This window comes from Bremia lactucae (genome assembly GCF_004359215.1).
Source record: "Bremia lactucae strain SF5 chromosome Unknown BlacSF5_NotPlaced_9_SHOA01000002.1_551695bp, whole genome shotgun sequence".
Taxonomy (NCBI): Eukaryota; Oomycota; class Peronosporomycetes; order Peronosporales; family Peronosporaceae; genus Bremia; species Bremia lactucae.
The window spans coordinates 103,253-123,587 of record NW_027152021.1 but is presented as its reverse complement, the minus strand read 5'-3'; the positions used below and the strand labels follow the sequence as shown (position 1 = coordinate 123,587).

Sequence of the window (20,335 nt, the reverse complement as noted above, 5' to 3'; positions counted from 1 at the left end):
TGAGTCTTAAGTCTTCCTCTGACTTGAGGGGTGAAGTAGCTCCGCTACACGATACTTGCGCTGTAACGGGGCACAACTGAGTTGTACTGCTTCAGTACAAGTCCACTTCGCACTGCCTCAGTGCGAGTGGTGCCTCACGTCTTTTCAGGTACACTAGTGCGTGCAGAGGAAGACTCTCTTTAAATCATTTGCTTTAAAGAGGATTAAGAAGACTGTTTTAATATAATTAAGCTCTTCTGTTTCTATCTTTTTCATACTAACTTAACTATAAACTAATACAAAATATGTAATAAAGTCTTATCTGTCTCTCTCTTTGCGCGCGTCCGGCGCTGACTGGACCCCGGAGAAAGTAGATATAATGGTCCATATCTACCAATGGATAAGCTTTTAGAATATTACAATGTATTAGTTAACAACCTTTAAGCGTTGATTTCATGTAACAATTCACCCGATACATGCACTCGGAGGAGATGCTGGCAAACTTGCTGACAAAAGCGTTAGATCCGGTCAAGCTTCAAGCTTACGTGCATGACGAAGTCGAGCAAGGATTTGACGATACAAATGAGAAGAGGAGGGTGCTATGAGGATCAAGAGTTGTGATCAAGAAGCTAGTATCCTAGGAGGAGCTTTATAAAAGGTAAATGTTTGTAGGTGAGCCTTGCAGAAGCTGAATATGCGTGCAAGAGAGCGGCTGTCAGTTCTGAGCGGTTGTGTATAGTCGTGGTTTCGTCTGACCATTCGTTGAAGGAAGTGGGAGAGAAAGTAGCTGGTCAACAGTAGCGGTAGCGTGGTGAGCTCAGAGGAAAGCATAACAACAGACCAATCAGCGATCGCCTTGGTTTCCGGTACACCGGATCATCCCCAGACCGATGGCCAAACAGAATGCTCAGGGCTGCAGATATCGAAATGCAGTCACTGTTAAGGCATCGTTAGATGATCTGATGATACCGTGCGGGTTGCCGGAGGATAAAAGCATTTAGGACCCTCATCCGTCCAATAAGCTGTTTTTACTACACCTTATGCTTCGGCTGTCCTTTGTTGTACCGAATATTGTTCGGAAACGCCAAAATTTGCGCAAGTATTGAGAAACTAGATTATGGTTCGCCTGTTTTTCGCTAAATTTTTACTCTCCGTAAGTTACATTCTCGAAATAAGTAATCTTTCTTAAGAATTTGTTGCTAAAGTTTCTCCGCTTATCTTACTTAAATGACGAACACTGCTGACAAAGGCTTGGTCGAGGGCATCGAGGCTTTGGAGAAGTATCTCGAACAGCATGAGGTAGCGAATCTCAAGCTGAAGCAGGTAAGTCCTGTATGGCGCAGTGCTGCGGTATGCGGCATATTAACATTTCCTTTCAAAGGGACTTTTAATGCTTACGAAAGCTAAGCTGAGGCTACCAGAGCATACGCTGACCGAAATTTCGTACCGCGAGAACTTCCATGCGTCTCGCGTGGTAACATTAGACTCTGAAGGAACATGGAGGCTTCAGGATACGCCTAAATTGGATTATAATGGCGTTGATAATAGCACGTTGCGAAATCGGAAAGCTAGCAACAACATCAATGTTTCAGCCAGTACACCAAGCACATGCATGGAATCATTGCTTTGGTTTAGCTCTTTGCCGCCAACTGATCTTCGCCAGACGCAAAAACAATTTTTGGATGGTGAGTCATCACTTGAATTAAATTTCGCTTATTAATTTGCTGTTTTCTGTGCGTCACAGGCTTGCAAGCATTACTGTTAGCAGCTACTTCCGCGCGAATAGTTCAGCGTTCTGTAAACACTGTTATGCAAGCATCTTCGTAAGCTTTAGTATAAAAGTAAAGATCTATCCCCAATTTATGTCTACTCCACACATTTCGAACACTAAAAAACTTCACATTTTCCTTGACAATGCCAAATATGGAAGACTGTGTACTCGTAGCGCGGCTTGCGAGCCGCCACTTCTTCCCTGGAGGCGTTGTCAAGGGATTTGTACAGCTCGTGAGCCACGAGGATAAAAATAATGCCCACGCAGAGATCGCTTATGTTGTAGCACAAGCGCATGGCCACGTAACAGTGGATACCAACTTGTTGACACTGCCAGTCGTGCACGTCTCCTCAACTCGTACAGAGATATTAAAAGAGCAAACAATCCTAGAAGAACGAGCTCTTATGAAGCAAAAAGTGCCAGAGGACGCGTATCAGTTTGATAAGCTACCTGACGTGCGCAATTTTTCAGGGGACACGGGCACATGCATTTTTTGCTCGACTCCATCGCTGCTGTTCTCCGATATTAACATTGCACCAACACAGTCGGAATTCGACGCAGCTGCAGCAAAATCCCACAGCGTGGATCCCGTGATTGATATTGAAAATTTGCGAAAGGAGACTGCAGAGCGTTGCACACGAGAGTTTGCACTTGCGTTACCACCGACTATATGTCCGTCATTCCGAGGCACCTCTGCAAAGGTCTTTTACGTAATTACTATCACAGCACAATGTGCGGTTCCCGGGAGCAAGCCTGTGTCGGTGCACCTGCCATTTGACGTGTATGGCTCCGAGTATTTCTTTGGAGCTGGCACGGCCGCTAGCGAATATCATCTCGCTGAGAGCCATAGTGCTCTTAGTAATGACAGCACCCTACCAACTAGCGACACGAATAATGAGACTACGCCTAAATCGCGTCACGTAGTGAGTGGAACTTCACAGACCGGGCGTCTTGCACGAAGTTCTTCGTCAGCACCAGCACCGGCTGGCGTACGTATAGGCAGCGAGATTGCGTTTGAGTTGCGGCCTTCGCTCATGCACGGCCGTGTCGAAACGGAGCAGATGCAACGTGCACAGACGAGCATCTTTACGATAGGGAAGGAAAGTAGTCATCTCGTGCGTTTTCTTTTAACAAAACAGTCGTATCAGCCAGGGGACATTCTGCTGGGCGTCTTCGACTTTACTCGTGCCAACATCCCGTGCTATAAGGTTTCGGCTACTCTGTGTCAAGAGGAGACGCTGTCATCCATGGCGCTGGACCCGGACCGCGTCGTTCAGTCGAAAGTATTTGGCAGCTTTCATGAACACACACTGGGTGTGCTGCATACAAATATGCGCTTGAGCATCCCGCACGACGCACTCGCAACGATCAAAACAGATTTGGTACGCATTCAATGGCTGCTCCGTTTCGAGTTTTCGGCTGGCGCGCCGCCGACACAGATTAAAAGCGAAGCCGCTCAACAGCAGCAACGACAAACGTTTCAGTGGCATGTTCCTATCGTTGTACAACCAGCAATAGCCACGAAGCGTTGCGAGCTTGCAAATGTCCCGCACAAACTATACTCGGGCAGTTTTCGAGTTGCATCTTTGGAAGTTGCGGAAAGCTAAATAACCCAAGATACCGGTACGCATGAGACAGTAAAAAATCGATGCCGATTACAAACCTACAACCGCTTTTCGTTTAGTAAATCTAGCAAGTAAAAGTACTGCACTTAAGTCTCGTAGTCATTCACAGTTTTTTTGACGTAAGACGAAGCACAACATGGCTAGAAAGGTGCGTGCTTCCACGTTAGAAATGTGTACAAGCATTAGTCGCGTCGCGATTGTCGTGGAGAAGTGCTTGGTAATCTTAAAATTAGATAGCAGCTGGCTAACTAGGTGTTGATGCGGAGATGTAGAGACGTGCCACCGAGATGAACAACGCAGAGGAGGCCGAAGCCGACCACCGAGCGCTTACCGCCGAAGATCTGGAGCGGGAAGCTGAATATGTGAAGAATGATAATGACGACAGCAGCAGCAGCGTTAGCAGTCAGGAAAGTTCGGCGGAGCCTCTGCCCGAGCCGTACCGCAAGAAGCTGAAAGAAGGCGAGCCTGGTACCCCCACTGGCCGTCCACTGCGTCTTTATGCCGATGGCATTTTCGATCTCTTTCACTTTGGACATGCAAAAGCTCTGCAGCAATGCAAGGAAGCTTATCCCAACACATACCTGATTGTTGGTTGCTGTAGTGACGAAATTACGCACAAACTCAAAGGTCGCACAGTTATGACGGATAAGGAGCGTTACGAGTCGTTGCGTCACTGTAGATGGGTTGATGAAGTTGTTGAGGACGCTCCATGGGTGCTTTCGGACGAATTCTTGGAGAAACACGATATAGACTATGTCTGCCACGATGCACTGCCGTACTCGGATACGTCAGGCGAGGCAACAGAAGGCGACGTGTACGCTCGAATTAAAGCAATGGGCAAATTTCTAGAGACGAGACGTACAGATGGCATCTCGACATCGGATTTAATTATTCGGATCATTGCGGAGTACGACACGTTTATTCGCCGCAATTTGCAACGTGGCTACACGGGCAAGGACATGAACGTTCCGTTTATTAAGGAAAAAAGTATCAAGTTTGATATGGCTGTTGACAAGGTGCGCAATGATGTTGACGGTTTTGTTCACAAGTGGATGAGCAAGGCCGATGACATGCAGCACAGCTTTCTGGAATTGTTTAGCAAAGAAGGCCGGCTTGTACGTAATTTTCTACATTCAAAATGGGGTGGTGCACACTAATAAAGTGTGTCGTTTGTACTTAGCGCACATCATTCCGCAAGCGCCGAAAGATCATTAAAGAGCGATTGTCTGAACGCATGTCCGAGATGGCGCGCGAAGGACTGTGCTGAGGGGTGATGCCAGGCTAGTGGTATTGATTGTTGTAGCACGCTGTGATCGGGTGTAGATCTTTCTAGCTTCAATCTGTGCGATTGACAGCATTGTTAATCAATTAAAAATGAGAAAATAGCGTCGCTTGCTCTGGTTATTATTCTTTTATTTAGTCTCGTTCAGCCCGATGCACACTTCGTCTTTGACGAATGCACGACAATCGCTTTCGTTAAGCGATAATTTGGAGCCGAAGTATTCTTGTTGTAATCCTCGCTACAAATTGTTGCAGTCGCGATATGACATTGGTCGAGATCGCTAAGAAATAGCGAAATTTTATGTATTGAAGTGCACGGCACCGCTTAACAGAGCTGTAGCATTGCCGAATTCTTCTCCCCAAGCGCGTCGAGTCCGTACAGACTCAATATAAAGCGACCAGCCGAAAGTTTTGATTCACGTCTATAGGACAACTAAACAGTCATCTTTCTTCGGTGATTAGAGTTTCTTTGGAGCCTACAGCAATCAAAGCATAGAAGATCACGTAGCGGTAGTCTGCGTTCGTGACACCAGGCAACAAACTCAATTAGCAAACCTTGTGACCTTTTCTTGAGTCCATTTAGTTACAAGACATAACTTGTGCATGTACGTCAATGACTGTGGCTGAACAAATGATTTGAGTCCAGCTGCGAATTGCGCCGTTTGCACGAGTGATGGTATAAAATTCGCTGCTGCAGGAACACTCGTGCGCTTCACAGTTGCAGCCACTCTAATGCAACGGCATAGCATCTTGAAGTTTGATTCTTGAGGTCACCATGTAAAGTTGCTTGAGCAACTTAAGTGAAGCCCCCCACATGCAAAGCTCACAGTTATGGTGGATCGAATGGTGTCCGAGGAGGAGCGAGCGCTTCGCCTTGAGCTACAGGATCTGACAAAGAAGCGACAGGCGCTTAACACATCCAGTACGCTCTGCTTTCTTTCGATGCTGTGCATTGGCCATCTGATGTCACGCATTGTAACGTGCAATTTTTCATCGACATGCTAAATTCTGCGTCTAATCACAGGGCGTCAAGGAAGTGCAGTCCTAGGCGGTGGATTAGCTGGTCGACGCAGTGTCTTGTCCCGACTTGGTGGTGTGCCTACGCGAACCGGTGGCGGTACTGATCGAAACGCTGTACGGCAGAAAGAGAATAATAGTCGGGGCAACGCTTCTTGGAGACGAGGGAAGCGCAATCATGAGGACAATTACCAGATTACTACCTTTAAAAAGCAAAAACTGCACTCTGCAGTAGCAAAACCAGAGGTTGCCGATGATGCCGAAGAAAGGGCGGAGGCAAGCAGGACTTCTACCGTTGTCGTCGTCCCGGCTGCCACGAATACTCGTACGCAGGAGCGCAAGCAACGTGCAGTCGCGCCGTATGCTCAAAAAGACGGTATTGCGCGTAGCAAACGTATGTTTGGAGCATTGATGGGTCATTTAGGCAAGGCAAAGCGGCAAATTGAGAAGGATACACATTTGTTTAAGCGTCAGGACACCAAGCAGCAGGAAGCTGAGCAAAGAGAGAAGCTCCAGAGTCTAAATTTAGAGAAACAAGCACGATTTGAAGCTGAAATTGGCAAATTAAAGGCGCTAATTGCTCGTACCGAGTTGGATCGGAGTGAGCAGATTGCACGCGCCAAGCTGGAGCACTTGCAGACACTACGGAAGAGTGAGAACCAATCCAAGTTTCTGGTGACGATTGCTTCGCCGCCAATTTATTACCTTCCTGCAAAGCACACGAAAGAAACGAAAGAATTAGTTGCTGCTTCCATGGAAGCCTACGATGCCAAGATGAAAGCTAGTATACAAGCTCATGAAGAAAAATTAAGAAAGCTCGAAGCTGAGCACGCGACAAAGCTAGAGAGTCTTCGGGATCAATTAAATAATGCACAACAGGAAAAAAAAGCTGCGGGTACGCAAGTGATCGATGGAAAGGGGGAAGAGACACTAAGCGATCGAGAGGAGGAAATGGAGCAAAGGTCTAAAGAGCCCGAGACGACCAAGGATGAGATGTCCGATGCATCGTCTCAAAACTCGAGGATGAAAGCACATGACGAAAATAGTACTCCCGACAATGACATTCGAGACATTGTAGCAGATGACGACTTGAATAATCTGAGAAGTGATGATGGAAAGAAGAATGACACGAGTGAAAGCATGCTTGAAGAAGAAAGAAATAGCTTTTCGAAAACGACAGGGAAAACTTATAGCGTGGCTCAAATGGAAGGCCAAGAACAACCTTCTAGCCGGAAGCAGGTGTTTTCTGTTGATACGCAGAGCGACGATGTGGCCAAGAATGCGACTACAGAGGACATTACGCTGGAAACTGATTGCGAGGCCAAAGCGCCCGAGAGGATATTACCGGAAATGGATGCTTTTGTTGCGAAGATGAAGGTGGCTGAGCTACGTGTTGAGCTTCGGAAGCGTGGCCTTGACTCCAAAGGGCTGAAGGTTATACTCGTGCAGCGGCTTCAAGAAGCTATGCATAATGAATGATCAGTATTTTCGTATCTAACGCGAACTTATTGGTTAATATTCAGTTGTATGTTTCAAACTCGAAACTCGATTTTACTGAATCAAAAAATATACTCTTATATCTTATACGAATACATACGTGTCACTTCAGCAAAAGAGCTCCAGTTTTTCCAGTACGATGGAAATGGTCCGTAAGCCGCGGCTTTCGACTACTTTCTTGGCCAACTTACTAAGCTCACTATTATCTTTGCATGTGTCACAGGAAATTCCATACGCAAGTCCTGTGGATCCCAAGCATTACGGCTTCCTTACAGTTGCACTCCTTCTGACTGGGCTCATTATTATGGCACTCTTCTTCACGCGCGCTGTAGCTCCTAAGAAAAATGCACTAGTGGAGTTGGTTTTGGCATTCATTGCGTCTGTCTTGCTGGGATTTGGGACGCTATTTCTCTTTCTATGGGCCGATGTATACGTATAACCCGAGAATTGATAGCGTAGTAGCCCCAACTCGTAATAATAACGATTTGTAAAGCTACGCAATGAAAGAATCATGCAGTTTTGAAATTGTGCACATGAAAGACCGTGCTGCAGAGGAAGACAACAAAGTTATTACAATTTAAATGCAGCCCATTGTGATTTGCATTACTAGCGTCATTGCGCAACGAGGATGCTATTGGCTTCGCCGATCCCATTCAATCATGTCTTGCTATTCACTATAGCCAAGTACGAAAAAGATTATCTACTTTATTATCGAAGTGGGGGCAAGGCATGCTTTCTGCATGCCCAACGCCGCGTCCAGCACTTGGATCAGTCACGACTGCGCTCCTTCCCTTTCGTATGTGCTTCCCATTCTTCCTTTTATTCAAGCCGCATGGACGTAACTTGTCTAGTTAGCTCCAGGCATGAGACTGTAATAGACCGTGGTAACGAATTTCTGTTTGTACCGGTTTGTGATGCCAAGCACCATCATACCGTCTTTAATAGCAGTGCAGTAGAGATGATTCAGCGCCACATGCTGAGGCACAGGAAGCAATCGGCCATCAACTGTTGGAGGTGCCTAGGGAAGCATCAGGCAACACAATTTTTAGGACCAGACGTGCCACACATTTGCATATACCTGTTGTACCTTATTCAAGATAATGTGACGCAAATGCGGTGGAAGAGGAGGTGGCTCCTTCGTATACTCGTCAATCTCGGGAATGTACCGTGCATACGGGTTCTCTGGGTCTTCATCGTCCTCTTGAGGTCCATCTTTGCCGTCAAAGTCCGAAAGAGGAACAAAATCCGACACGTCCACGTAATTATTCACATTTCCTTCCACGTCGGCCATAGTGAGCTGATCCGGAGCAAATCGCCAGTCATCGTCCACTACAAACTTATACATGTGCTTTCCTCGCGTGAGATTAGCAATGTACGTAAAGTCATTGCCCGATCGGTGCATGAAGCATTGCTTGTCCCATCCATTAAACGTGCCCGTGATAAAGACATTGCGTCCACCGTGCTCCCATTTAAATACCATCGGCACGACGTCCTCACCTGGCGGTAGTGCAACGTCCTTGGTCTCCAAATTAGTCGTACTACTAGGTCCACCGTCTTGGGCTGCATCGGCCATAGCTCCGTTCGCGTCCGAGGACGTGTCGGTAGGCTGGTCGACTTCCATCGCCTCGGTAGAACTATGCTGTTCAACGTAATACGGCTTTTGAGGTTGCTTGCCCTCCATTTTTCCTTCATGAGTGCGGCCCTGCTGCGGCACCAGATTGTAGTTCGGACGGTGGTGCGGAAACGCATCGGGGTCGTTCGGATTTGCGCCCAAGTTTTTAGGATGTGTGTCGCCCGCTTTGCTACTGGCGCTACCCATGAGATATGATAAACGAAGTAAGCTTAAGGAAACAATAAATCGCACTATGCACTGCTAGCTGATTCCTAGCAAAGATCGAGGGGGTGGCGTCACTCAGTCTTGAGAGCAACAATTGCTTCTCTCCAGTTCAAAGAGACGGAAGAAATTCGTGTAGATGCTGCGCTGAGGTTGCGTGAATGTTGCTTGATAGGTACACCTCTAAAAAATTTTGGCAACTATTAAGGACTTTCGAATCATGATTTAGAAGGCGAAGATTGATCGCAACGCCAAATTTGTGGCAGAAAGCAGCCAAGATTATTCATCTTTCTGTTCTACCTCAAATTTGTGGCAGATAGCAGCCAAGATTATTCATCTTTCTGTAATAGCGCGCACGAAGACTGCCTTAAAAGGACGCTTTGAGACCTAGCACAGCGAGGAAGCGGTTAAACCTGCTCATCGCGGTTTCGTGGATTTTCGGAACCGGCATGAGAGACGCCAGATTCAGCATGAGAATCTGGTGTTAGATGCCTGCTCTATTTGTTGCAATAAAAAGTCGCGATTTCTCCTCGCGCCTCAATATTAAGGCCTTCAGACCAGGTGGAGGTGGATACTTCACCTGGTCTGGATTATGTGTAAGCCTCGATGAATCTCTTCCGCCTGTCCAGTCCTTGCTTCTAATGTGAATGCACCTATGTGCATCACATACACAAGGGTTGGTCACAAATGTGAGCCACACCCGAGTGGTGGGTCTAATAACTTTAATAAAGTAATTTACCATCCCCTTAAGTAGACCAAGTGTACTTAACGGGGACTGTGTAACATAAGGGCAACTTTAGCCCGTTACCCGTCGCTGAGCAGCAAAACACAATCGTTGATGTGTTGCCAGCAACAGGTAGCGGGGGTGGGATATCAAACAGGATATGTGTTATTTATTGTCTGAACAGCAGAAAACGTAAATGGGACAGTCTTACAGAGTCTTAATCTACTCGAAAGTTTATTGATTACGTAACTACATTGAAGCATGCTAAAACTCCGTCGTATGCTTATTACAGATTTTTATGAATAACAACGTCATCTTTTCATGATACCTTCTCTGCCTCATGGCTAAGATCAAGTGCAGCATATCCCTTACAGTTTGCATTTCAAGTGATTTCAACAACGTACCATGGAGATCGATGATGGCGTAGATGGGCGCAAAACACGACACCATGCAGCTTGAGATTGTCAACGGAGAGTGAGACTTACGAAGTGCGAGTAAATGTTTTTAAATGCGAGAATGCTAATATCCATCATGACTCAGACCGCCCCGAAAATTCAATGAAACGAATCCATAAGTGCTTCAACTGTCCTTTCCAAATCATTTTTAAGCGTAGGAGCAAAGAGCTTGGAAGTTGGAGATAGATGATGGTGCTCACAAGCATGACCTTGAGCACCTTATTGCATATTCTTCCAATCGCAGGCTTGCGAATACTGCACGTCAGCAGGTGGCTTCGATTCAATGCTGCTGTCTCTCCAAGTACAAATTTGTCAATGCTTTAGTTAAATGACCAATCCTTGATTTGATGTTGCCAGTCGTGCGCGAAGATTTCACCGTTGCGGATCGTGCATAGAGATTCCGACGTTGATTTATATAATGAAATGTGATGGGCTGTAATTATCACATTTGATTGGCCAAGAAATAGAAGGGGTAGTTTAGGAAAAGCGAGGGCGAGTTTAAAAATTCCCTATCCTCATTAGTTATTTGACTTAATAGTGCCAATACTACCAAATCTGGTAAGATTCATGCAATAAGACATTAGTTCTGTTGATTGGTTGGTTAATTTAAGAAATCAGTCCCACCAATCGTTATGCGACACGTTTGCGCTGCGCATGCAGGCGCCATACATTGTTACTTTTTAATTTAATAAGTTTAGAAGTATAAGAAGATCGATGCGTAGGAAAACTTAATCGATTAATACTGTTTTACTTTCTCTATTCTTAAGCCTTTGTCGAGCTAGATCTTTAAGCTAAAGACCCTTAGCTTTATAGAAACCTTCCTCTGTACCTTTGTGTACGTGAAGTTTCGAGGCACCTCACCTACACTGTAAGCAGTGTAAGTTCAACTAGTACTGATCAGTTTTAGTAAAAGGTGTCCCGTTACTTCTGGTAGCACTTCAAAGTTCGTTCAACGACCACCTACGCACGTTTTATCCAACATGGACATGCTGGATGAAGAAGGAGGAAGCTTTCCAGCCCCTCAAGAAGGCTATCACGCAACGCAAGAAGAATTTTCTTATTTGAGTGACCTTGAACGGAGAGCCATTGAACGAATAATTCCGGTCGTAGGCGGGCCAGCCGTTGGCGCCATGCTGGAAACTCTGGGCAGAGATGAACAGCATGCGGCCATAGCCGAGTTCATTTAACACGAACTCGACAGGGCCCGAGAAAAGGTTGCCTTGTTTCACAACGGCTCTCAACACGCGGAGGTGTTGAAAGAACAGCGTGCTCAACAATTCGAACAGTTGAGACAGCAGCATTTACATGCTGCTAATTGTCCGACGCCTCCGGGTCAAAGCGAAAGCTTAAAGATCGAAATCTCTAAGTTTAAGGTCGACCCCCTTTTAAGATGGTTCGTCGAGTTAAACGACACCATAGCAGCTCGTCGTATCAGTGATGATGCGACGAAAGTGAAATTTGGCATGTCCAACGTATCCGGACGTGCCAAAATATTAGGCCTTGGGGCTCAAGTTTCACTACCCACTAGTCTTTAGGTCAAGTTATGAGGTCTTTAAGACCCGTCTCATGCAAACGTTTGGGAGCCGCCACATGCCTAATTTAGGGCTCGAGCCGAGCTCCTGGATTTGAAGCAGGGCACGCGTGACCTTCACGCTTATGCCCAGCAGTCACGATACCTGGTCCGTTGTATCGTGGATCATCCGATTAATGAACACACACAGGTTTCTGTGTTCATCAAGGGTCGCACAGACGGTCCTGTAGAGACTCATCTGTTCCGGCTCAAATTAGATACGCTTGACCAAGCGATCTCTGTAGTGGAAGAAGAAGACTTCAGCCTGAGACAGGCTTTCGTCCACTCGGGTGAATATCGTCCACCGAGACGACAACAAATCGGAGGTCCTGAACCAGTGGAGCTCTCGTGTGTAGAGAGCGAGAAACCTCGCTCTTCAAGTTACAAACGATTACAAAAATGAAATCGTTGTCAAAAGACGGGCCGCTACGCCTATGAGTGAAGTGCCTCACGGCCAGTGCCTACAAACCTCCCGCTAGGACGCTGTTGCGAAATTGCAACGGCACGGCGAATCTTTAAAGAAAACGGTCGGGATCAGTAGAGCGGGGCGCCCTTCTGAACCAGCAGCGTCAAAAGAATTTGCAGGCCTTTTGATGAAAGTTGCTCCTCACACACATACATGGTATGGAACTGCCCCAGGTGATGAGGTTAACCTCATCACCTTGAAATAAAAGTGTCAAATAATTTGCCACTTAAGTTCCTAGTCGATTGTCAGGCATCGAGGAATTTTATTCGACGCCAATCGCTAGAAGATTGCAGGCCCAAGTTCGTTGAGCGCGATATCCCTCTAACGAGGATGACAGTGCGCCAGCAACAGGCGCATTTGTAACAGTAAAGAAACTTGTAGTTGGTATTAATACACATTAACGGGTAAATAGTACGATGATGATTTTATCGTACTAGATTTGGATGGCAAATTTGGTGTCATCCTTGGAGAACCATGGTTCAGAAAGTACGAGCCATGTATAAATTGGCTGCATCAAGCCGTGACGATGCCTGTCTCTTGATCATCAGATGGTCAACTGATAAACGTCTTGGAGCGTCCACAAGCGTGTGGATGTCCTACGAGTGCGTACGATGGCCTCACTTGTGGTTTGGTTCGTCGTTAGCATGACTGCACAAGACCTCGGTTTGAATACCCAACACACTGTGGAGTTAGATCATTACGGCTGTTCACCAGCACAGGCAGCGTCGAAGTTCGACCACTCGAAAGAGTTGAGTGGTACGAAACAAAGATGTTTGCTTGGAATGCAACATTTAAGAAAATGTAAAACGCCTGTCTATATTAGGCAGTGCGAAAGTCCTCGATCGACTGGAGAGTCGATCGTAAAGGATCTCGCTGTGATTGCGCAACCCAGAGCCAGAAACAGCTTTGAAGGATACTCCCCAAATAGAACTTGAGGGAATAAGTTCTCAAGAATTTGCGGGAATAAGTCCCCAGAAACCTGCGGTATAAGGTTCCCAGGTACCTTTGGAAAAAAATTAAATAGGAAACTGAGATTAATCGGAGATAGATCAATTTTCAACGCTTGAACCTAAAATAGTTCTTGCGTGATCTGCGTAGTGGCAAAGTCAAGCAGATCTGCGTACTTGTCACAGATGACAACTATGTGGTCGATATTCGGTCGGCAATAGTATTTCCTAAGAACAAACGTGTTCTCCGCAGCTCATTCATGGACGAAAGTGTCCTCGATCAGAAGACTTGGATACAACGGTTCACTTTTAAACCTGGGAGTTTTTGAAGACTAACTTTTTCGTATAAAGATTTAATAGAATTCAAAATGTCTTTCCTGAATCAGTACCGTGCGAGTTGCCGAAGGATAAAGGCACTCGACACGAAATCGACCTAATTCCAGGCTTAAAATACTATGTCACGAAGCAATGGCCATTGCCTCGTGAACAAGTATTAGCGATAGACAAATTCTTTGCCGATCGCTTAGCAGCGGGTCATGTGAGGGAGTCAACTTCCCCACATAGCTTTCCGACCTTCTGTGTGCGTAGAGCAACAGGAGGATGGCGGATTGTGCATGCATTTTTTTAGATTGAACGTTGCAACGGTACCGGCTCAAATGCCTATACCACGAAAACACTTAATCAGGTGGTATGTTCTATCTTTTCGTCAATGGATCTGATGTATGGATTCCATCAGATCCTGATGCGTGAACAAAATCTATCAGATCCTGATGCGTGAGCAAAATATCCCATTTACAGCAGTAAGCACCCCAAGCAGTATGCTATGGGAGTGGCAAGTCAAGTCATACCACATGGACTTAGTTATGCCCCTGAGACATTTAACAGATGTGTAACCAAACTGTTGAGATCGGTGCGGGATTTCGCACCGAGCTATTTGATGATGTCTTCGTTCATAGCAGAGCCATGAATGTAATGTCGGACGTTGAAGTGCATCGTACTCTCGTCCGAAAGGTTTTTACACTTATGCGTAAGCATAAGTGATTGTATGCGAATCTCAAGCAGTGTGCATTCGCTGCAAGCAAAATACCAGTCCTTGGGATCATCGTGGATAAACACGGTGTACGCCCGGATCCAGAAAAGATCAAGGCGAAGCCGACTGGCCTGTGGCAGTCGATGTAAAGGAACTTAGAAAGGTCCTTGTTAAGCGGCGTACCTGCACAAGTACTCACGCAATTACGCCGAAATGATAGTATCTTTCTTCTTTGTTGAAAAAAATGTTAAGTGTCCATGAGACGCTAATTGTCAGCGTTCCTAGAGAAAATCAAACAAAGCTTGATACAATCGCCAATCCTGCCGATTGCGGACCAAGACCGACCTTTTCGTGTGGTCCGTAACGCCAGCGATCTTGCCATCGGCTGTGCGTTACTAAATACGACACAGACGGCGCAGAGCGCGTCGTCTGTTTTCAATCGCATCAACTTCAATCAGCTGAACGCAATTATATAGTGCATGACAAGGAACTCCTTGCCATGAAATACGCACTGGCTAAATTTAGGGCCTATCTCTTGAATGATGGACCGTTCATTGTGTATACGGACCATGCGTCTTTACGCGCGGCCGTAAACAGTCGACACCTCTCTTAAGGAATGGTAAGACGGTAGTCTCTCTTCGCGGAGTATGAATTATCTGTGAAGAACAATTTTGACAATCCTTTTAAAGCAAGCTTTTACCATTACATTCTACAATTGTTGGGATGGATTTTAAAGTGATTCACGTCCCTTTAAGAGTCATACCTTCTTGATAAGCTCTTCTAACGTCGTCGAGTAATGATGAGGATGGAACACTTGTTGTTGCATCAGTGGCCTTATGCTCACTGTTGATTTGCGCAACCAAGAAGTAAGTAATTTCAGACTGATTTATATTTAATCGCATTAAATATAAATACCTATTTCAACAATCAAAAATGTCATCTCTTTAGATAACACTTATACGTATTGCGAGCGTATCCTCCTAGATACCTCGCGTAACGGATGAGCTAGCCGTCATCACGGATGACGCTAGGCATCATCCCTCCTAATGTGAATGCACCTATGTGCATCACGAATACAAGGGTTGGTCGCAAATGTGAACCATACCCGAGTGGTGGGTCTATTTACTTTATCAAAGTAATTGGCCATCCTCTTAAGTACACCAGGTGTTTCTTAACGGGGACTGCGTAACATTAGGGCAATTTTAGACCGTTACACCCCCCCTTTAAGAACGAATTTACATTCTAAAATTTGTCAAAGGGGGAGGAGGAACTGCGAGCTGCTTAACGCGTCGCTTAGTTCTCTCATTCACTGTAGCGACCTGTTTTTCATACACGGCGCCAAAGATGCCACTTAAAAGGAGCCATGCTGGTGGGTTGTCTGCAAAGACGCCCCTTTAACCTCGCACTATGCGCACGCGCCGCGTTAATATACCGGCAGCGTCCAATGCCTTAGTCAAAACGCCAACAGCCACTGCTGCTGTCGCGTTAACGGGGCTAAAGGATCCATCCCACTTTAACAGTGAGGATGTTGATCCGTCGCTCATTGTCGACTACAATGAGTCGACACCATTGCCGTCACCTCATAGTAGTGATGCGGACAACGAGCTCATGAGGAAGGATGATGGCGCATTAGTGCCCATCCAAGCTTCTCTCATGGCTCACAGCATGGAGCAACATTTACGAATGATGTCTCGTCGTCTGCGCTGGATAGCGCAGCAACCATTAATGAGAGCGCTGCCCATAAAGGCGCAGCTGCTTCTCCGTTAAATAAAACCACAACGCCTTGTGCTCCGACCATTATTCATAATGGTTCTGACATAAAGGATTCCGATCCTAAAGCTCCGCCGACGACACGTGAACGTGCTTAGTCGGTGCCACAAGCCAGTTGTTTTGAACGTGGCTATGTGATGAGTGGCATATCACCGACACCCCCTTCATCTAAATGGCCTCGTTTAAACGAGCCAAGAGCGTCGCTCCTAGAACGCGCTCTTCTAGACGCTGATAAATATTGTGGCGTCTTTTAATCATGGAGGGCTCAGGGAAAATCGCTTGGGTGTATTTTCCCGATCCCGGTCGTGTTGCGTTCACATGAAACGCCCGACCAATACGAGGCGGAATTTATGCGCCGCATTTATCCGCATTCCGATGCGATGAAACAACGGCCGCAGCGAATTAATTTCGCCCGCTTACGCGTAAAAGAAATCATGGTCAATACTGTACCCCCTGTTTCTTCTCACAACACTGCTTCTGCTAGTCGATTTGAACTAGCGAAGAGGCCTCAGTTGGTGCTCCTTTTCATAGGCAGCCACCAAGCCAGGCACGTCGATAGGTAGGGTTTCGATCGGTTCCCAAGAGTAAAAAACTTCAGGTAACCTATTATTGGACGAGGATCTGATACCTTTGCCTCACGGAGCGGTAGGCAAGCAACCTTCCAACAAGAAAGGTTTGATTCCCACCTGCATCCATCAGGGCAGACGGCGTTCGATAGGCGTGGCGATCTCGCCCACCTACTCGCAGCTGCCTTACCTTCGTCCGTTCAGTCACAGGCGTTTAGCGCTGCCGAACGACGTATTGCGGATCTCGAGGGTCAAGTCTCGCGACTGACCTCGGATCTTTTTGATGTCCGAGCGGAGGCTCCTCAGATTTAATGAGCGCCTGAAGACTCGCTTGGACATTTTTGAGCGGATAATGCTGAGGGTTCCGCGTTACTCGCGTGATGTCCCCCGCTCTCCAAGTCCTGTTCGTGGTGAGAGGAGTCGGTCCGATAGTTCTTCGCATTCATTGTTCCACTCACCCGAACGACGCTCGACTCACTGTCGGCGTCACCATCGGTCTCCTTAGACGGATGAAGTATGTGACCTCATTTGGGTCTACATACCGTTTCAAACGACCCACGAAAAATACGGGTGCGTCTTCATGTACGGGGGAAGGTTGAGCCTATATTTAGATTTCAACCTGTCGCCCAGTGAAACCGCGCCAACAACTTCGTAGTACCTCCAGATAGTACAGTAATTACATTTTAGGTAGGTAGTAGCAGTACTAAATAGTACTTTATCACCCACTCTAAAGCGTTCACTATTTTTGCGACCATTTTGGTCCGCATATTCTTTTTGCTTGTCCTGTGCGCTTGCCATCCCGTCACGGACTTTTCGTGAGATGGCTAATCGCTCGTTCACAAAGCGTTGAGCCTCGCTCACGCTTTAAATATCAAACTCGCCTATGATACCGCCGAGAAGTCGGTCATAAGACGTAGTTTTATTGACCACTGCTAAACTGGCAGGGTCACTAGGGCAAGTTTCAGTCGTTGAGATGATACCATTGCGGGCCATCGTCATATTGACGAAACTATGTCCCTCTTTCGCACCGAGCATAGTGAGGGGTCCTCCCCCACTAAGACTCGTGCTGCGCACAAACGAGACTGGCGTCCGAGGATGGCGCAGTCCGTTAATATAAAACGATGTCTCACCCCTACTGGCTCCACAACGGGCAATTGCTTGCTCCACTCTTTCGGAGTTGCTATAGTGCGTAAGACATCCGCCACGATTCGATTAGCACGTTCTGTTTGGTCATCGGTCTGGGGATGATTTGCGGTCGATATGTGGAGCTTGCTACTTAGCAGCTCGAATACATGTCGCCAAAAACCAGACGTAAGCGCGGATCTCGTCCGATACTATGGACTTGGGCATTCCGTGTAATCATTAAACATGATCCAGGAATAAGAGAGCTGCCTCCTTGCCTGTGATCGATGTTTTGCATGGTGCTAAATGCGCTATTTTGCTAAGTCTGTCTATAAAGACGACGAGCCCCGTCCGACCCTTATGATCGGGCGGCATGCCAAACATGAAGTCCAGATTTACTGACGTTCAACGATCCGTTCGAATCGGTAACGGCTTCAGTGGCGGACTGCTGGAAGATCCAGGCTTAATGCGCTGACACTGTTCGCAAGAGCGAATATAGTTGGCCACCCATCTATATAGGTGTGGCCACCAAAATTCCTCTGACACCCGTAAGAATGTCTTTTTATGGCCCAGATGCCCACTAGATGGTGCATCATGGAGCTTGTGAAGGATGAACAGCTTGAGATCTGTGTCATGAGGCACATAGATTCTAAAGGGATCACAAGGTGACAGCTGATGCCACTACAGGCCATCGCTGTAGCTCGAGCGATTTAGCTTAGTTTTCAGGTGCGACGGAATGGTTACCTTTCGTCCACCAAAGTGACCCAACAGCAAGCGACAATGGTCGTCCAGACTGTAGCTCTTTTTTATTTCAGAGGCTATTGAGCTCGTCCCGTGGCATGCCTTCATGGATGCCAACGTTGGCGGCTGAAATTGTGCTTTAGCACTAGTCACACATTCCTGGTGTCTTACCTCGAAGTCTGGTCTGCGCGATAAAGCGTCAGCCAAGACATTCGACTTACCCGGCTTGTATTCAACTTTGAAATTAAATTCAGAGAAGAATATAAGCCATCTTGCCATTCTAGGTGAGAGGTGCGATGAGCATATTGCGGTTCGCTGTGATGTGTGATCCGTGTAAACCACAAATGGTTCGGTGCCCAATAGGTGCACAGGAAACTTGTAAAGGGCATACTTAATTGAAGTCTGTGTAATTCAGTTCCGTCGCGTTTAAAAGCCGGGACTGATAAGAGATGAAGCGGTTAACGCCGTCGTCATTCTTCTGTATGAGCGCGCTGCCGATTGCAAAATTACTTGCATCGCAGACGACGATAAAGGCTTATCCGCGTCTGGCAATGCCAGGACCGGTGCCTCTACAAGAGATTGCTTCACTGATGTGAACGCATCATCTTGTTCTTTTAACCAAACCATTCTGCGTCCTTTTTTAAGGAGGTCAGATAATGGTTTGATTTGCTCAGCATAATTCTTGCTATATTTATGCAAGTAATTAGCGAGCCCTACGAATTGGCGCAAATTCTTCACATGCCGTAAGATTGGCCATTCCTTTGCTGCTTTTACCTTGTCTGGGTCTGCTTGTACACCATGTGTTCCATACGATGCATCCCAGCACAGGTATCTCAGGGACCCCTATGACGCACTTTTGCAAGTTGACGTACAATTGAGCGTCCTTCAAAGTCTGTTACACAGCGTCTAAATGACGCTTGTGCGACTCTATTGCGCTCAGCCCGTCCTCGGCGTTTCTATGCACGAATACATCGTCAAAATAATGGGGCGCGTAGGCACGGTGCTGACGCATCACGTGAGCCACCACTCGGTTGAATGTCGCTAATGCGTTATTCAAACCTTGGGGCATCACAAGCCAATCCCAAAGCATACCGCTTGGGGTGCTTACTTCCATTTTGGCTACATCAGACTCTCTAATCAGTACCTGGTAGTAGCCATCCTTCAAATTCAACGCGGAAAAGATAGTTGACTTTCCCATGGAGTTCAACAAGACATCTTTCCGCGGGATTGGCGTTTGCGCCGGTACGGTCGCCGTGTTCAGCTTATTGTAAGCATGAACCACGCGCCATCCACCTGTGGCTTTACGCACACAAAAGGTCGGGCTGCAGTGAGGCGATTTGCTCTCACGCACATGTCCCGCCTTGGCTCGNCACAAAGCGTTGAGCCTCGCTCACGCTTTAAATATCAAACTCGCCTATGATACCGCCGAGAAGTCGGTCATAAGACGTAGTTTTATTGACCACTGCTAAACTGGCAGGGTCACTAGGGCAAGTTTCAGTCGTTGAGATGATACCATTGCGGGCCATCGTCATATTGACGAAACTATGTCCCTCTTTCGCACCGAGCATAGTGAGGGGTCCTCCCCCACTAAGACTCGTGCTGCGCACAAACGAGACTGGCGTCCGAGGATGGCGCAGTCCGTTAATATAAAACGATGTCTCACCCCTACTGGCTCCACAACGGGCAATTGCTTGCTCCACTCTTTCGGAGTTGCTATAGTGCGTAAGACATCCGCCACGATTCGATTAGCACGTTCTGTTTGGTCATCGGTCTGGGGATGATTTGCGGTCGATATGTGGAGCTTGCTACTTAGCAGCTCGAATACATGTCGCCAAAAACCAGACGTAAGCGCGGATCTCGTCCGATACTATGGACTTGGGCATTCCGTGTAATCATTAAACATGATCCAGGAATAAGAGAGCTGCCTCCTTGCCTGTGAT

The 20,335-nt window shown here is 46.8% G+C and overlaps 5 protein-coding genes across 5 annotated transcripts; 3 read left to right on the top strand and 2 right to left on the bottom strand.

The window, feature by feature from the left end:
- Nucleotides 1-1,206: 1,206 nt before the first annotated feature.
- Nucleotides 1,207-3,499, top strand: CCR75_002975 (uncharacterized protein; the record flags this gene model as incomplete). The annotated part of the gene is made up of 2 exons (XM_067961072.1): nt 1,207-1,302; nt 1,361-3,499. The coding sequence occupies 2 exons, from the start codon at nt 1,207-1,209 to the stop codon at nt 1,697-1,699; spliced, it is 435 nt and encodes a 144-aa protein (XP_067823399.1). The 3' UTR covers nt 1,700-3,499.
- A 12-nt stretch (nt 3,500-3,511) lies between these two features.
- CCR75_002976 (uncharacterized protein) lies at nt 3,512-4,941 on the top strand (the record flags this gene model as incomplete). Its single annotated transcript, XM_067961073.1, has 4 exons — nt 3,512-3,523; nt 3,648-4,490; nt 4,556-4,635; nt 4,806-4,941. The coding sequence occupies 4 exons, from the start codon at nt 3,512-3,514 to the stop codon at nt 4,939-4,941; spliced, it is 1,071 nt and encodes a 356-aa protein (XP_067823402.1).
- Nucleotides 4,942-4,981: 40 nt separating this feature from the next.
- CCR75_002977 (uncharacterized protein) lies at nt 4,982-5,405 on the bottom strand (the record flags this gene model as incomplete). Its single annotated transcript, XM_067961074.1, has 2 exons — nt 4,982-5,078; nt 5,212-5,405. 2 exons carry the CDS (start codon nt 5,403-5,405, stop codon nt 4,982-4,984), a joined length of 291 nt encoding a protein of 96 aa, XP_067823401.1.
- A 55-nt stretch (nt 5,406-5,460) lies between these two features.
- CCR75_002978 (uncharacterized protein) lies at nt 5,461-7,609 on the top strand (the record flags this gene model as incomplete). The annotated part of the gene is made up of 3 exons (XM_067961075.1): nt 5,461-5,578; nt 5,681-7,107; nt 7,394-7,609. Exons 1-3 carry the CDS (start codon nt 5,488-5,490, stop codon nt 7,607-7,609), a joined length of 1,734 nt encoding a protein of 577 aa, XP_067823404.1. The 5' UTR covers nt 5,461-5,487.
- Nucleotides 7,610-8,017: 408 nt separating this feature from the next.
- Nucleotides 8,018-8,989, bottom strand: CCR75_002979 (uncharacterized protein; the record flags this gene model as incomplete). The annotated part of the gene is made up of 2 exons (XM_067961076.1): nt 8,018-8,188; nt 8,258-8,989. 2 exons carry the CDS (start codon nt 8,987-8,989, stop codon nt 8,018-8,020), a joined length of 903 nt encoding a protein of 300 aa, XP_067823403.1.
- Between the last annotated feature and the right edge of the window lie 11,346 nt (nt 8,990-20,335).